This window comes from Ornithodoros turicata, chromosome 5 (genome assembly GCF_037126465.1).
Source record: "Ornithodoros turicata isolate Travis chromosome 5, ASM3712646v1, whole genome shotgun sequence".
Lineage (NCBI taxonomy): Eukaryota > Metazoa > Arthropoda > Arachnida > Ixodida > Argasidae > Ornithodoros > Ornithodoros turicata.
In genome coordinates, this window is record NC_088205.1 from 864,492 (window position 1) to 883,007 (window position 18,516).

General features: G+C 45.6%; 1 protein-coding gene across 1 annotated transcript in view; it reads left to right on the forward strand.

Annotated features, from left to right (window-relative positions):
• Window positions 1-18,516, forward strand: part of LOC135395174 (vesicular glutamate transporter 2-like) — a 29,797-nt gene that overhangs the window by 1,629 nt on the left and 9,652 nt on the right. Inside the window, exons 2-11 of the mRNA XM_064626414.1 lie at window positions 1,771-2,056; window positions 6,423-6,541; window positions 6,610-6,724; window positions 10,557-10,644; window positions 12,079-12,165; window positions 12,253-12,389; window positions 16,828-16,977; window positions 17,663-17,795; window positions 17,859-17,969; window positions 18,041-18,168. Of these exons, the coding sequence (XP_064482484.1) occupies window positions 1,771-2,056; window positions 6,423-6,541; window positions 6,610-6,724; window positions 10,557-10,644; window positions 12,079-12,165; window positions 12,253-12,389; window positions 16,828-16,977; window positions 17,663-17,795; window positions 17,859-17,969; window positions 18,041-18,168 (1,354 nt within the window). The remainder of the gene's footprint in view (window positions 1-1,770; window positions 2,057-6,422; window positions 6,542-6,609; window positions 6,725-10,556; window positions 10,645-12,078; window positions 12,166-12,252; window positions 12,390-16,827; window positions 16,978-17,662; window positions 17,796-17,858; window positions 17,970-18,040; window positions 18,169-18,516) is intronic.

Sequence of the window (18,516 nt, forward strand, 5' to 3'; positions counted from 1 at the left end):
AGATGGATGTATGGAGCCAGTAGTACAGGAAGTTAGTACGCCATTAACAATAATTAGTTCCAAATTTATTTTCTTCTTTGATGGTGGAGGGTGTGTGTGAGAGTAGCATAATACTCGTTCTGTGACACGATAAAATTACTTGGCAATTATTTTTGCGATTTATTATCTATTTCTTTTTTATTTATTAATTATTATTTTTTATACCAAAGTTTACAGAAAGGGTTTCTTAAACGCCACTGGAGTGTTGCACACCGACGTCCATCTCAAAATTGTCATAAGTAGCTGTTCGCTGGAGAACAAAAGGACATTGCCAGGTTTGCAGCTGATTTCGCTTTTCATTGTCACTGCGTAGCGCAGAAGTGAGAACTCTTGACGCGAAGCCGAAAGTGACGTGGAAAAAAAACATTCACGATATATGATGTGGACAGGAGCAGACACTACATGCACAACCAACTCCATGCACAAGTTATGACAGTGGAATGGGTTGTGAGGGTGTGAGTGGAAGACCGAAGATCCTGCTCTAGAATTCTGTAGCAGAACACGTATATAAGAGTATTTGAAAGGAGTCTTTGTACCGCTACAACGAAAACGTACACGAGCACGTCCATGTGTCAAGGACCGTTCACATATTACCATTTTTCAGCTAGAGGACATAGTACGTATTTTCAGATCGTTTTTGTAATAATGTTCAGCAATCTTTGAGCAAATGACAAATTCGTCTCGCTCCAAAAACCGGTTTCCGCATTATGTCTGCACTGCATCATAGGAAGGGAAACGAGACTGGCGCTAAGCAAACAAGAACCTGAGCAGCACTATATATCCAATGACAAGGGGCCTGTCGCTTCTGATTGCGCGCAAGCACATGATGCCAGAGCGATTGGTTGCCCAGGAAAGAGATCGCGAGGAATGCCTTTGTTGGGATTATTGGTGCCGCTTCTGAACGCAGACGCCTCGCGTGTTCATTTGCCGTGTTGCTGTGGTCGGTAAGCGGTAAGATATGCGAAATATTTAGGGAATTGGGAACGTCAGAGGAACAGTGAATCTTAATACCTGAAGACTGCCTGAAGAAGGAGCTGCCGTCGTGCGGAACGTGGAGTACGCACGACCTATGCGTGAAAGGAACCAATTAACATAGAATTTTCGTGGGCGTTACATATGCCATTGTTCTACTTGTTTTGCGCTAAATTTTAAGTTGGTAAGGTTGCTAAAAACAAGAAAAAGAATCAAATAGCCTTACGAGCGTTGACTGTTGGGTTAGGTGGTACATTACTTCGAAAAGGGGTACCGCGTGAAAGACAAACACAAGATAACGGCAACAGTAAAGTAACGCATTTTCGAAACCAAATTCGCACCTGTAAAGCGTGCTTTGCCTGCATAACTTAGGTGTATTGATGGAATGCAATCTCTCTGCTATATTTTCAAGAGAAAAGAAACAAAAGTCATACAAACGACACAAAGGAAAAACAATTTGAAATACATCGCAAATACATGTAGAAAATACTTGCAATTTCGCAAAAGAAAAAGAAAAAACCCATGCGCAAGGAATGCTCGAAGGAACACGGAAGAACAATCCTGCCGTCTTAGAGTTTTGTCGACGCACTTTTCGCAGTTTACTTCACTCTCATTTCCCCTCACGCATTTTAGCGTTTAGAATTTCACAAGTTTCAAGGGTATTAATCTCTTTAGTTCAACCGCGGTTCCTTGTGCAACAACTGATCCCCACTCCCATACCTCTCTAATAAAGACCGGATCCTTCCATTTCTATCACAGACGATTCAAGAAACAAGAAGACGAGAAAGGTTTCCTGAAGCACGACGAACTCCAGGATGAGTATTACGCACAGGCTGGAGTGGCCCCCGGCCAAATCCCCGACGACGGTTCAGGCGAGAAGTCGTGGAAGCGTCTTTTGGAGCCCAACTGTCCGTGTTGTCCGGGAATCTCGAAGCGTCTCACAGTTGCTCTGCTCTCTTCCATGGGGTTCCTCATCTCCTTCGGCATTCGATGCAACATGGGAGTTGCCATCGTCAAGATGACCGCCAATAGCTCCGATACTGAGGTGAGCTTTTTTACAGCGATATCTCCATGCATCCAACAACAGTGTAGGTTTTTACGGCTCACCACCACGTGACCCCCTAGGTCCACGTCATGTGGCCACTTGATGGCCCTGTCTAGAAGTAGCACATTTACACGCGTTTGGCATAATTCCCAAAATATTTTAACTGCTACGGGTCCCCAACGAAGATTATGAACCAAAAGAACTTGACTCGCGCTGTACAGTCGTTTGCTAAACGCCTTACCTGGCTGTATTGACGAGGGCTTAAAATTTGGATTTCTAAAAACGGGATGCGCACCAGAACATTCAGTCGCTTCTGAGAAAATACAAGGTGTTCCGCAGCCAAAAATATACGTTTTATTTGCGCCAGAAATACTTACCTTCGGTTGTGGTCTCCATTATTAAAGAAAGCAGCGAGAGCTATCCAACAACACCGTTTGGAATAAAGTGACGCCAATGAAATGAACCCATTCACTTTAACTATGTCAACGCTTACATTCATGTCGGAACCGGCCGCATGCGAAGGGCTGTTCCAAAACAACTACAGGCCTGTTTTGGCAGCTCTACTTTTCATAACATAACTGGGCCTGTAGATGTCATCTACCAGATAAGCGCTAATACACATACGTCAATCAATAAAATAGATGAATCAATTTACTCGGAGCTTCAAACGTCGCGCAATCACCCATTACATTCCTCTCGATTCCTGTAGCCCAGGGGTTCCCAAACTTGGCCGGCCCATAAAAATATAGACGACCCCTCCTCTCCTGGATTCCCTCGTCACAATGCCTTCCGATCTCAGCGCATGAACGTTCGACAGAACGATACACTGACATTGTACTGGAGCTCCATTCAGAGCGAGTTCTCTGGGCCAAAATGTCTTGCACCACGGACAACGCACGCTTTTCTGACCACTGCGAGGTGAAGGTGGGGCGTCCGCAGACGGAGATTTCGGCGCACAAGTGAAAGCGTCGCGTAGCCCGCATGCATTTATCAGAAACCTCGGGCTTCCTGGTAACGCAGCACGGCGTGGCATTCCATTTTTGGTGGGTCGCGACCCACAGCTGGGGAACCACTGCGGCGTAGCCGTTACAAAAAAAGAAAAACGCTCCAACATTCGCATATGTAGGTCGTGAGACGAGCAACCCCAGCCAAGCTTAGAAATATGCATTACGCTCTAACTTCCAGCGTCAGTAGACAATATGGGTCTCTCTCTATACCTGCGCTGTGCGCGACCATGCTTGGATTAAATACATTTCCTATCCCTCTGTTTCCATTTATAGCCATATCATTACACCATTGACAGACGCGTAGGACCGTCCGTAACAGTTGTGGGAGAGAGAGAGTAGCTTTTATATTTTTGGTTCCTGCTAGCGCTGCGAAGCAACTGTGGCTATGATCGGCGGAGAAGGAACAACAAGTTACGCTCAGAAGCTACACTGAAACATTTTTCGTCACTCATCTAATCAGTCATCAATATAATATTATTCATCGATTACATTTTTGTTACATTGTAAGAGGGGGGGGGCAGCCTGTCCCCAGAACGACACACAAGGAAAGAAAAGTTTACAAAGACGAAACGTGCGCACCCGCAAACCAGCAACAGTGTCAAAGTCCTCACACTGCAGTTGAAACGTTATTTTTTCTCTCGATCACGTTGAGACGGAATCACCAAGTATGCTATCCCGCAGCCGGAACCAAGTGAGAAAAGCTTCCGTCGCGGTCGTGTGCATTCAGAAAGACTGTAAGAGTTCAAAGTGCAACTTCCCCTATATCTGCCCAGAAAAGGACTCAATGGCTGAGACACATCAAACGAGCGAAATGGAAAATCCGGCTTCGGCGACTCGCATCTCAATGAAGGCGCTGTCTGGGATGGCTTGGGTTTGACGTTATGCCGTTGTTGTTCCTAGATGGCGCTGTTTCTTTTCTTTTCTTTCTTTTACTGCGGCGCAAAGCGGATAAAGCCATCTTCGCGCAATGTTTGCGAGCTTGCAATAAAAATAAAAAAATAAAAAGAAAGAACGAACGGCTCCATGCTGTGTAGCGGTAGCGTATCTGAACGGAAATCAGAAGACCTAGGCTCGATTCCTGGCGTCAGCACGTTTTCTCTGAGTTGCTTGATTTTGCTGAAGGGCTAAAACAGATTATCAAAATTTCTGAGTCGTGTTGTTCTGTTCTGCGCCCTGTCATACCAACGCCTGGTGAGTTCATCTTCAGCATACAGAATTCCACCAAGTCCAAATGAAATGTAAGAATGTGGCATGGGGGGAGGAAGAATGGAATTAAGGGTGGGGAATGTGGCATCTGCAAGCTCAAATATCCCACCTATTGTCCAATGTAGGGCCACCGACACTGTGCACTCTTGAAAACTCCCCTGATTTGTTGAAAACAGGAGGCGCACACCTTTTGTGACAATTACCGAAAGTACAGAGGTGTCAGAAAATGACGTAGGTTGTCCAGGTTCGAGTTATGCGGTGAAGTTGTGTTTTAAGAGTGTTGATCTGGGATTACGAGGAGCAATCACATGGAACTGTTCGGAAACTTCTGCTAGAAAAGACTTTAAAGGAGATGTAAATCTTCGTGACTTTGTTTAAAAAAAGTATTCTCTACGTTATAAATACGGATGAAGGATAAGAAACGGTCTCTGCCAAAAGCGCCGCAGTAGCTTCTCGTTAACCGCCTCCTTAGTACGGCACTATAGGTCCCGGAATTTTAGGCATTTGCCTAAAAATGCCTATAAACGCCTAATGCGACATTTTCGTGGTTGCCTGCCTTTTTATCGACTCTGTTGGGTTGCGGCCTTCTTTTTTTAACATTCTTCCGATGCCTTTTTTAGACGTGCAAGTGTGAGTGCGCCTTTCATGCTCACGCTGATTGCTGCATTTTGCTTTCCGTTTCTGCGTGTTTGTGCCTTTTGTTCCTGTTTTTAGTTTGGTTTCCTTCTCTACCTTGGTTTTCTACAAGGGGTTCATGTACATTTGATCGAAGGTTTGGCCTCTCTTGGCTTTTCAAGATCATCGAGGGGGGAGAACTATCAAAGTATTATTCAATACAGCGTGGTTCCAGGTCGCCTCAGCATTCGTGTACCAGAAGTCAAAGCTTGTACAGTAGCGTAGCCTTTAAATGAGCAAGTTTTCCTGATGGAGCATTCGGAAATGCCAACAAAGACAAAGAGCGTACCAGATTGACGCGCCTATTTTAGTTTTTTTCGGAGCCTTCTTTAATTCCATCGTTTTTTAGTGTCTCAAGTCCCGGGACCTAGGCATAACATGTCGGCTCCATCTAGTCCGGGATTTTCATTCTTTTCTGCGAGAGTGTGCTCTATATATGCCCTCGCTTCAAGTGCTCGTTTTGTGGCAATGCAGCGTCATGGCGTAACACGACTCCTCAAACTCAAAGTATCAGACTCAGACTCGCAACTGTCTCTCTTATGATTCCTTCTGCGTGAAAATAAAGCTAGGGCTCGCCCTTCGACTACAAATGAAGAAATCTCCGCGCACTCCCGTCCAAACAAAAGTCAGACGAGAAAAGCACATACAAAGAAAAATACAAAAAAAACGAAAGAGCGTAAAAATACGAAGAGAAAAAAAAGCAGACCATCGGTGTGTGGGGATCTTATTGCTGTCAGCTCGAGGTTGAGTGTCAGTGTGCGAAAAGGGGAAATCTCCCGAGGCGCGGCGGCGGGATTTCGTTTGATCAGAGACAACAGCCGTGAAAATGCGTTAAACGCCAGCCTCGGTTTCACGCTGGAAAGCCTGGGAAAAGCACTTCCTTCGAAGGCGCGGCATCTTTACGACGCCAGGCTTAGCTTCGCCTCACTGCTCTCATAGATCTTTGTGCTGGGGGAAAAAAAAATAATAAGACGGCCGTCATGTCGGCACGTTTATGAGAACTTTGTGGCGTAGTGGGTCATGCTCTGGAGCGCGATGATGATACTTTAGAGTCCGGCTCTTTAAAATGTGCGCAGTCGTTACGCATAGCGAAATGCTGTTACGAGGAAGACAGTTACGAAGAGAGTTATGAGAGAACGATTTTACGTTCGAATAACCATAACAACAGAAGAGGGAGTGGCGGGGAAAGGCGATACCCACAACAGGCCGTTTGTCAGGGTAGCCGCAAATATGGAAGGGTTTGTACGACTGCTTTGGCACGGGTATGTGCAAACACAACCTGCCCTACACTGGACGCCACAAATGTACCAATATTTCAAAAAAGATAGAGGGCTCTACATAATGATACCAACAGGAAATCTAGTTAGACTGAAGGAAAAGCATCTGTTGAGGAACCGCCGACATTTCGAACTGAGACTACTCTCCTACTGAGCAATTTTGCGGCATAGTCGCCAGTAATTTTTTTCATTGTTCCACAGAAAGCGGAGTTTGACTGGTCCCCAGAGACGATTGGCGTCATTGACTCTTCATTCTTCTGGGGGTACCTCATCACTCAGATACCGGGCGGCTTCCTTGCTGCCAAGTACCCTGCCAACAGGTGAGTGATACTCTATCAGGACTGAATATCGGTTAGGCAGTCTCTTAACTGATTTAATAATTGCGCAGAGTGTTCGGCACTGCAATCGCGGTGTCGGCTTTCCTGAATATGCTCATCCCTGGAGCGGCCAAAATCGGCTTCTCTATGGTCATGGTTGTGAGAATCCTTCAAGGACTCGTTGAGGCAAGTCCATTCTGGTCTCTTTTTGATTTCTAGTTTCTCGATGGTGAACTTCTGTTCGCTACACGAAGAAGAACGTAAGGCGCATACGCTATGCAAATAGATAAGCTCTCTGCTCAGCTCCTCAGTTTCCCTCTCGCTCCTATTGTCAGTGGAGCGACCTCATTGGTCTAAATAAGGAGGTAGCAGCTCAAGGTTAGTCGGACGTGGAATTACTATTATGAATTGATATAATTGCTATGAACACCCCCTTATTGCTGCACTCACATTCGTAACCGAAAGTTTATCAATTCGTAGTACCTATTTTCTTGGGTAACGTATCCTCTGATATACCGAATTCCTTCGAATTGCAGTGCTCGCCGATTCCGCTTTCAGCACGAACGGCAGAACCTCCTCACGTCTGTCTTTCACATGCTCCTTATCTTTTTTTGTCCCCAAATTAAAGGACTGCCAAAGTGTCCATCGGCAAGATTTGTTTCTTTGTTGGAATGGCCTTTCTTTTTCTTTTTCCTCCCGCAGTTTTTTACTGCGCTTCCAAGGATAGTAGGGAGTTTTAGGAGAACATGAACGTTTCACAATAACGTTTCCGGAAACATGATACACCAATTACCTGATTCCATTAGAATGGCTGACATCACGTTGCTGATATCTGATTGACGTTGCTGACGTTGCTGATATCGAAGGAATCCACCAAACGCGCCTCGATGTGGCCTTTATAGCTCAGTGGCGTTACCGCTTGAGACAAGTTGACTCTCCCACCTGCTGCCACTGTGGTGTTCTTGAGGATATGGAGCATATTATTCTTCCGACTTGGATCGTTATTATGAAGGGGCTCGTTATTTTATTCCCCACATTCCCACCAGCAATGGGGTAGAGTATCGCCTGTGGCGATGAACCTCCTCACTCTCAAAGCCAAAAATAAAGTTGTTGTTTATCTGATTGACTGACAGCTATAAGGAGTCGGAATCCCTAAAACTCCCTGCCATCACTGTTTTTCTAAGACGTCCGCTTATATCCAACTGTCCGCTAATATTGAATTCTTCTCGGTCCCGTTCACTTCGTTACAACAAGGCTGTACAATATAATAAAAGTAAGTATCGTGCCAGTACGTAAGTACTGGCACGAAAGGCGTACGGCTCTCGTTTTCAACAAATCGAGAAAGGGAACCAAATCATTCTGAGGTTGATCTATACGGTGAAGTTATATCTTTAGAATGTAGGCACCGAATTAAAATAACGCCAGGTATGGCTTTACGAATTAAAATAAGAATTAGGAAGAGATGCGTCGAATGAAACATTTTGCGCCATCACCTTGTAGATATTAACCATGTAAAATAATATGTCGTCGTATGGTTTCTGTGGTGCACGTGTCATTGTCATCTCATGTCGCAAAAGAAAATATAGCTCGAGGAAGAAGTTGGTAGCCAACTTACTCTTGGCTCAGCGAGCTAGCAGTGTCTTCATATTGCAAGTCTCTCTTGTAAATGGAGAGAGCAGTGCAAGCTCCCGTATCAATTATGTAGAGCTATTCGGGCTCCGATGGGCCAGGCGAGGCAGTACACATTCTATTTGCGCCAGTATCAGACGAAGGTAACGTCATTCCTACTTGACACTATAGTGAAACTCTTCCGTCCAACAATACGAGAGGGAGAAATTGCATCAGTTGCCTATACCTTCCGGTAGCGGAGCACCCAATCAGGTTGAAGCGCGCGGGACACCGGAAGCACTTGTGCGGAAGCAAAAGCAAAGGTAGCTGCATTCGGCAAAGAGATGTTGGCCTCCCTTGGGTACCAAATAAAGGAAGAGGCGAAATGACCAACCTGGTGGTTGGACCTTCCGCTAATTCTCCAGGGGACCTCTGATTGGTTGTCGGCCATTGATCAGGGCCATCTTGTTTTCATCTCCAAGCACGTCTCAACGAAATGAGCATCTAGTCTCGGCAAATCGTGTTGTAGCAAGATCTAAATTAAAAGAGGCAGCTCGCTGGAGAGGGCAAAAAAAAAAAAAAAACTGATCTATTGAGCGGTCACTGCAGGAAAGTGGTCTGGGCAATACATTGGTAGGGGCGAGTGAGACGGGCTATATCGTTCCTCCGTGCCTTGGATGCTATGATGAAATCTTTTTGGTAGTCATTCCAGAACACATCGGATCACATATTCTGATGTTCACGTGTCATTCTTCGGTTCGACTCACTACAGACAAGCCTCAGACAATGCTCGCTTTCTTCTTCATCTTAACTGACTGAGCGTGAGTTGGAACTTGGTGGCTGCCCAAAAGGGCGCCTGTAGCTTTATTTCTTGTGAGTTTCACCAATATGGCAGTGACTATCATACGTTACACTCTGTAGTGAGCATCACATGTACTGTTTACAACTTGTTATTCATCCTTGTCAACACGAGTGCAAATGTTGCGTTGCTCGGCAAGGGCGTATCAGACACGCTGGAAATTAGAATTCGTATTACCATTCTAGACGGAGCACTCTGAAATAAGGATGCCACAAAATTTATTCGGAGTTGCACGCCATTTCCTTGGAAGGACGTTCATGGCGTTCGTGCGAAGGTCACCAGACATGTAACTTATAGCGTCCTCGATAAACTGCACCGGTGCGCCCAGGTGCGACTTGCCATCCTCGATAAACTGCACTGGTGCGCACTGAACGTCCTCGATTAAAGGAATGCACCCGTTCAGTGCAGCACTGAGTTGCCCCGAACCCACACCGAGAAAATCGGCCGAGCGCCAGAGTGCAATGCCAAGAAACATCGCGATTGCTGGAAGCATGGAGGAAGGCGAAAGCGGCAAGTAGCCAGGTGTAGCCGGGCAAGTTGCAGAAGACAGCCATTGTCAGCATGACATTCGATCGGTGCCGCTCGCCAGGTGCCGCTCGCTACTGGTCGCGCAGCCTACGATCCACAGCGAGCACAGATCTCTAGATTGCGCACGATAGTAGCCACGAGATCCACCAGTGCGGTGCAGTTTCATGTTCGATAATGCCTCCGCCCAGGGCACCGCCAGTGTAGAGCGCCACGCACCACCGTGGTTCCGGGGCAATTCCGGAGCAAGTTTATCGAGGACGCTATTAGAATCGGTGCTTTATCGTTGATTCGAAGGAAGGCTTTCTGAATCACTTTGTGAGAAAGGCATGTCTTGACGTTAGAGCGGTTTCATATCTTGCACTTTTCCTGTGCCTCTTTGTGCTATCGACGTGTTCTGAAGGAGCATGGAAGCCGCTTCGAACATCTACTATTATGCTGTCACGCAAAATATTTCCTTTTGGGAACTAACTAGACCAGTAACTAGTAATTACGTGTAGTTTCTTTGCGAGTCGCAAACTTCCTGAGAAAATTAGTTTACAAAAATGCACGCAGCGGCGGCGATCTGTCCCAGCTACTCGTCGCGTGTGGTGACGTCAGATCAGCGGAACAGTTTCTATTGGCTGCTAACGAGAACTACCGATCGAGTTCTGCGCAGACAAACCTTACGTGTAGCCTCACAGTACCATTACCATTACCGGTCGAGTTACCGACCGGTTGCGTTAGTCGTGAGGTAGGCCACCTCTGTGGGGCCGACAACGGCGACCTCTTTGAGAAGCGGTCGGGCTTCATTATTGAGGAAGCAGCTTTTTGACCCTCGAGATTCAAGTCTCTCTTACACAAGAGGATTATGCGCTGCGCTCGTACATTTTGTACGACTATGTATCCCAGGGTTTGTCATCCTCATTTCTACGCCGCCTCATTTTCGAGCCTATGTTTCTCCTACAATGTTACAGACTAGTTTTCTTTACAAGCCAAACAAAAGGTGCTCTGGGATCATTTGTGCTTCAATCGTTCTGTCCGCAGGGAGTGACGTATCCCGCCTGCCACGGCATCTGGCGGCATTGGGCGCCTCCACTCGAAAGGAGTCGGTTGGCCACACTGGCCTTTTGTGGTAAGAACCAAGTATCGTTCAATTAACGTTGCACTTACTAGACGATGCCTCCTACGTGACCTCTAGCATCAAGGCTGTTCCGCAGACAATACACAATCTAGCTGGGATCCGGGAAAGAGTAACCACACATCAAGGGCGTAGCGAGTTGGGGAACTTACGGGAGCCCAAGAAATGTAGGCCACCTTGGATGTATAGCGACATTTCTTTACGGTGGCTCAGGTTGATTGGCTAGAACGCTTAAGAAATGTGATCACCACTGGCTGGCGATCCTCATTTTGCCGCGTAATGGTAGGAACAACATTGATAGAATTATTGGTAGCGCTAGTAAGACTATAGGATTTCTTACAATCCTCCTTACAGGATTCCTTCACAAACTTAAAGCAGCACCTAAAGAAATTAAAGGAACAGTTTATTAGTCGTATGTCCGCCCAATCTTAGAATATGCCAGTGCAGTATGGGACTCTTCCGAAGTTGGATTGATGCAGAATATAGAAAAAATAGAAACCACGCTGCAGGATTTGTAGCTAATAATTATTCACCTTACGTACAGTCTACTGATTGGAAAGTCAGGCTGGGATGGACACCACTCGAAAGGCGTAGGATGCAGGAGCGTTTGAAACTTCTTCGTGACATCTATCTCGATCAATCTGGCATTTCGCGAAACAATTATATATCACGGCCTCATTTTATGTCGCAACGTTTGGACCACCCGTTTAAGATAAAATCATATCTCTTTGGATCATCTGTGTTTAGGAATTCATTGTGTTCAGGAATTCAGGAACTACAAATGAATGGAATGACCTCCCACGTGACCAGCGCTAATGTTACTTTTCCCAACGATTTATCGGTGTGTCTTAGTGCGTGATATTATTGAAAGTTGTGTACATGCTATCTATACTATTCTGTATTATTCATCTCAAGTGAGATTGCTTCGTAAAATTGATGGAATGTACTCTCCTCTCCACTACTTAATACCACTTATGTGGTGTAGTAAAGTAATATAATAAATAAATAAATAAAGATACCCCCTCCCCGAAAAAATTTCTGGCTACGCCCCTCTCACATATGGAATGAAAATAGTGAGGAAGTGAGTTGTGCCACTCGGAGATAAAAAGGCCATTCTTTTCGCCTCCTGAACTAGTTGAAGAAGTGCATTCTCATGTATTTGAGAACTGGTGCAAGACTGGCGCAGCACGAGTGCAACTCTTTTCGTTCGGAAAGAAACGGAGATAACTGATTACGGCCACTGAAACCTTCCTTGCATCCTGAATAGAAACCGCAGAGTGTGCTGTTAAAACGATAGCTCCGTTCATAGTTTTATAGGAGCGCCAACTATGGCCCCATAAAGTTACCGCAACGTAAGTTAAGGATAGCGCAAGTTGAAATGCACGATGCCCAAAAATGCAGCCTTTTCTTCTTTGCTCTGCTTTGCAGGTTCCTACGCCGGCGCCGTCGTCGGTTTACCACTTTCAGGTATTCTCACCGACTATGTGAGCTGGCAGGCATGCTTCTACTTCTACGGTACGTGTACGATAGATTCTTTCCACGGCGTTTCAAGAAGCTTTCTTACTAATGTTCGTTTTTTCTTCTTCCTCATTTTGTCTGTAGGAGCATTCGGTGTAACTTGGTACATGTTCTGGCTGTGGTTATCATTCGAGAAGCCGGCACGCCATCCGACCATAACTCAGGCGGAACAGATTTACATAGAGAACAGCTTAGGTCAAGTCAACCAGGTGGCACCCACGGTAAGAATATATGTTAAAGATACGTCACGTACAATTTATGAGTTACGAAGAAAGGGTGCAGCATACATTTAGCTTACATATTTACAAAAATACAAACGCGCACATTGAAAGAAAAACCTTGGATCTTCCGCACAGCCTTTCCGTTAGACAAGGTGCGCAGCCTCGACTATTTTAGCTAATCGCACGAATATAATGCGACGTTCCACTTCACTGAAGAGTGTAAAGTATGGATGCTGAAACTGTAGCCCCTGCGGCAATATATGAGACAAGCGCAGATGTACCTAAGCTCCATTAATCCTGATATTCAGACGCTTATGATTTGTTTGTTGCTGCTCTGTCTCTCTCACACTCTCTCAATGACAACTATCGTGCACGGTATGAATATCTGCGTAAGTATCAACACGTAACTTACAGTGCACCGCATTTTTAATTTTTAGATCTATTCACGGTTCAACACTGTCCCTTTAATTCATCGAACTGTTCGCTTGCGTCTAAATACACACACAAACGTCTGAACAGTCAGAACACTCTGAAACATTGTTTATTCCAGTTTCATAGCCGATTGAGCAAGCCATTATCAGTCAGTATCTTCATCCAACGCCTTATGCTTTTATACGCCTACTTAACCCATGTCTCACAGCGTTACCGCGTCACGCGCTATAATCATGTTTTACTCTACATGCATAGCCAACATAACTGCAAGACCGAGACTCCCAGACGACTGCTCTTTTATCCCCCCTTCGATAACTACGCCTCTCACTTGGTGTAAAAGCAAAGGCGTAGAAGCCTGCGTAGATAGTCCGGCAAACAAATAAATAAAGAAAAAGAAATACACGCGCCGAATGGGGTTAGACCGTGAAGAAGACCAGTAGTAGCATGAAGCGTAGAACATCTATTGGCTGTGAAAGGTTTTTGCGGACGATGAAATATTACTGTGAGGCTTTTTCTCGACCCCGCGTCCCACTCTTTAGACTTAGCCGGAGCAAAGTCGATGGCCTGCCTCAGACGAGGTGCCCAATCCTTCATGGAGCGACTGCCTACTCTCCCGCTAAAGCCATATTCCAAGTGTCGTCCAAGTAACGTTTCGTGTTGCACAGCCGTAGGGAACCGCGGCGTGCTGTATTGTGTCCGAAGTTGGCATGTATGTTTGGTTTGATCATGTGCAGACTCACATCGTGAAAGACGTTATACGCGGGGAGTTGCGCAGGGTTTCCGTAGCACAGGGATGTTGCAAATCTGTAGGGGAGGTTACGACACCCGTATCTCCTGGCTTTTTGGCAGTTCGTCTTTTTCTTTCTTTCTGTTTTCTTCTTTTTTTTGTGGGGGGTGGGGGGGTGTATTAACTACTAAGATCTTTTGGGAAGTGTTAATGGGAGGGTGCTGCGAAAATCGGATTGCACGTGAAGATAGCTAAAAGAGCTAGCTAATCTAACTGAGCTTGTTACAGGGAGGCTTCAGACGCTTCGCAGACACGCGACGTTCATAATATTGATGTCCGTTTAGATGGTGCCACTGTGCGCCAAAAAAGTACACGTTCATAGCGGTCGCTTAAAAAGCGTGGCCCATACCGCGTTTCCCTGCGTTTGCCGCGTTAAATGTTCTTGAAAACTTGGTAGTAACGCCGGTTATGAACACGACTGCGTTAGTCGCACCATCAGACGTAGAGCAGCGCGTTCACTGTACAGCTCGCATCAGAGTTAACTTGAACGCCATTGCGGACCTTGGTGGCGCTTAGTAGAAATAACGGCGGAAGATGTTCCAGTTACAGGGAGGGTTGACCATCGTTATGAAGGCGTTGTTTTCTGCCATGGGTGGCTCTTTTCCCGCTTCACACGTTGGAGCCGGTGTTGAAATTCACTTTGACGCCACCCGCAGTTTCCGCCAAGCCTTCACAATGTCTCCAGGAAATAATGGCACCCCATTGCGCCTTATTGAACATTTCACATCCAAAGGCACTTTCACTTCAATTTCACTTCTGAGTGAAGTTCTTTGCCTCGCAAAACATTTGCGCGAGAAACACGGGAGAGAGGAGTTTCGCACAATTTTTCTATCCGCAAAAAAAAAAAAAAAAAAAAAAAGTACGGTATACTATAGTACGAACAACAGAACCCCTAAAGACAGCTTTGCCTCACCTTGACAAAGAGTGCAGTGAAGCACCCTTTACAGGCGTTTTGGTTTGGTTGGTTGCTTGGTGGTCATTGAACGAGCGGTCTTTACAGACACGCACTTTGAGCTTTTGCTTACCAGAGTGTTGCCAACTCGCGTGGCTCAGTATTTAGCGTACTGGCCATATCACGGCAAGACTGGAAGGTACCCAGTTTCGAATCCCGGTGCCGACTGTGCTGTCTGGGGTTTTTTTTTCCTGAGTTTTCCTCTGGCAGGGACTTTCAGATATATGTCGGCACAGTTCCCTGAAGTCGGCCCAGGACGCACATTCCCAAGGGCGTTAGTCGTGACGTTGCACACGTCTGTGAGGCCAACAATGGTGAGGCCAACAATGGCGAGCCCTCTCACCATCACCATCACCACTATCACAACCACCTTTGAGTTGGCACCGTCAGGACCAATTATTGGGCTGTGGATTTAATTGATGTGTGTGTCTAACTGGCGACAAAAATGATCTGTTCGATCAGTCAGTTATATTCTGACTATGCGAAGGTTTTTCAAAATTTTTCAAAGGAGCTACGAAGTTGCAGGAATTTCACGACAGAATATAAACGGTTACTTCACGGACGCGACAAATATTATGCAGTTAAAAATAGTGTCAACGAAATTGGGAATATTCAATAAAATGTCAAAGGCTAAACACAAATAAATAATATAGATAATAATGCGCAGGGAATTATAAGGTGTTAGTAACCAGGTGCAGGAATAGAGGTTTTAAACGTTATCAGGTATCGATATATTAGACGTGTTAGACATTATATTACATAGGTTGTTAGTTATATAGAGAGATATGTGACCAGATATCAGTTATAAACTAGGCAAATTTTCAGCTCGAGGAAATACATTGTTTGGATTCAATGTTTTAATATTCGAGCTGTATGATGGGTGCGAAGTTATCCCAAGTACAGACCTAAGGAATTCAAGTAACTCAATTTGTCTTTCATTTCTTCGGAACTCATAAGATGAAGGTCGCAATGTAATATAGCGTACCAAGTCAGTAACAGTTACGCATTAGGGCAAAGGCAACTAAAGGTAAGGTAAGTAGCAGTACTATATGAAAAAAAGAAAGTGTGAAAGTATGTCAAGCTGAAAAGCAACAACTGTTCTTAGGAGAGATACTTGAGAAGGTCAAAGCTTTTTCAAATCTGTAATTTTTAATCACATATAGGAAGAAAGTATGTAATTTTAGAACTACTTCATCAAGCCTTTGCTATAGGACATGCGTGAATGCACTTATTATTTTGCGGAGAGTCGAATAATTAATTAAAACAATTATTTATTATTTTGCTCGATCTGTGAAGCCTGTGTCGTTTTCCCTTACCATGGCTCGGGGATATGCACCGTCGGAGTTTCCAGCACTCTACATCGTAAAATTTCAGTTCCGATTCAGTTCTAAAAACAAGAGAAATAATTCCTGTTCGATTTAGGGACAGCACTGGACATCGTGTCCAGAGTATTTCTTCCACTCCGTTGGGGTGTGAGACCCCTGTGATCCCTCTCCCTTGCGGGGTAACACGGCGACAAGCTTCGGAGTGGCCATGATTTATGCAACAGCTCTTTTCGCCGTTACGCGACTTTGACCGTAATCCCCCTAGCGCGCCTTAAATATAAATACACTCCTCGCCGCGCATTGCCACACTCTCTCGCGATACATGGCTGCACCTGGCATCACGTGACAAGTGACATTATGCGGGCGAGTGTCCCGAATCCGTTAAAATAAAGGAATGGCTTTGCTTTTGCGGGAAAAATGTGTGTGGAATTCGTACGCGGGCATTCGCATTCTGAAACGGGATTATACAAGAAGCAAGAAGAAGCGTATTGCTCGGGTTCATGTTTATTGGGAACTTCGGAAATATAAACATCAGACTATTGTTTACGGGGACGTTGGAATTTACGAGAGGTATTCGTGCCCAAGAAAACGTCGCTCTTGTTTTGGGTGAATGTTTTTTTTTTATATATGTACAGTAGTTTATTTGGTGCACAACTCGAAATCAGTGTGGCCAGTTCTTTTCTTCTTTTTAAAGTCTTCGTTAAACTGGGAAAGGGGACGAAACACATATTTATTCCAAGAAAAATATGCAGGAAGGGTCCGTCAAACGCAAGGTCGACTTGATATTCCATTAGGGGAAAAAAAGAGAGAGAGAGAGAGAGAAGGAGACAAAGAGGTGAAAAGAAATAGTCTCTGAATTAGTGACGAACCTAAAACTGGCAGTGTAGCTAGTGAACAGTAGGAAGATATCGTAACGTGCCATTTAAACCTCTTACATATCAGCTTCGAACTACGCCGTGGAAGAACATCTTCACATCGCTGCCCGTGTACGCCATCATCGTGGCCAACTTTTGCCGAAGTTGGACCTTCTACCTGCTCATCATTTCGCAGCCCAGTTACTTCAAACAGGTCTTCCACTTCGAAGTAGACAAAGTAAGAAATATTACATACTCGTGATCACTGGACAGAACAACAACAGCGACAACTAAATGACGTCATGATGTGTTTCTCCACTTAGGCCGTGGGACCCTATGCCACAGTTTGTGTTTGATATGATTTGATGACCAAGCATGACACGCGCACGAACTTATTAGGGCAAAGGCTTATAATAGAGCAGGCAGAGCAGGGCAGGGCAGGGCAGAGTTGGTCCTGTAGGCCCGAGACTGTTAAAGTCATAAGTGGTCATATCAGATGCCGTAAGTGAGCTTACTGAATCGTAAAAGCCCCGCGTTTATGTGCTGGATCGCGCCATGGTCCGAGAATCTCAGAAATCGGGGAAACGAGCGAACACACATAAACATAAGACACACGCAGCACATAAGTCGATTAACAAAACTAGTCCTATGTAGTGGAGTTGAACACGTCAAGCACACTTGTACACCTGACGTCGTAGTGCCCAACCAGCTGCGCTAGACCGAATGTTCGCTAGAATAATTCGCGTTATCAATCGTAACATGATATATCCATGAAAGAACAACCTGAACCGCTAGCTAGCTGGAGCGCTGTATGCGCGTTACTAGTGACGCGTCGTCGTTGGCATGTCTGTCGTCACCATGTGCTTCGCTTTGGGACAGTGATGTTGATTGTTTTAGGAACGGACATATGTTTTGTGTCGTAGTCAGGGTTGCTGGGTGCTCTTCCTCACCTTCTTATGACTCTCGTGGTTCCCCTTGGTGGCCAACTCGCCGACTTGCTTCGCCGGCGACAGATTCTTACAACAACGGCGGTCCGAAAGATCTTCAACTGTGGAGGTAAGTACACGATGGTATAGTGGTTCTCACGTGAAATACTAATAATGTCCTTCTGTTTTAAAGGATTTGGAATGGAGGCCGTGTTCCTACTAGTGGTGGGATATACACGAAGTACTCCAGCGGCCATATTCGCACTGACACTAGCGGTAGGCTTCAGCGGATTTGCCATATCAGGTGTGGTCTCCTATAACTCCGTACACCCTTGAAGCATTGCGCTAAACTTTGGTAACTCCCTCCCAATGTAGGCTTCAACGTGAATCACTTGGATATTGCCCCTCGATACGCCAGCATTCTCATGGGGCTGTCCAACGGTGTCGGCACGCTCGCGGGCATGCTCTGTCCCATCGTAGTGGAGTACATCACAGACAAAAAGGTGCGCTATTTGGCAGTCTTTGTAGTTAGCGTTTGCGTCAACGCCTCGGAAGGGTGTTGGGGCGTGCAGGGACCACGACCTACTGATTATAGCGATCGTGTCACAATTTGGAGGCTAGCGGTGGCGGTACTCATCGGCACGGTTATACTTCAGTCTCCAAGAGAGTTGATTATCATCATCATTCTACGCTTTTTCGAGGGAGCTGCTACTGTCGTCTGCTACGGTAGTCGTACGTCCGCTTCTGCGCGTTCAAAATTCAAATTTTCATTGTCCAATCATGATGTAGATCTCGCGGCCCGATGTGAAGCGCTTCTAGCGGATCGTGCGACGGGCTTCTCATAGGGGTTG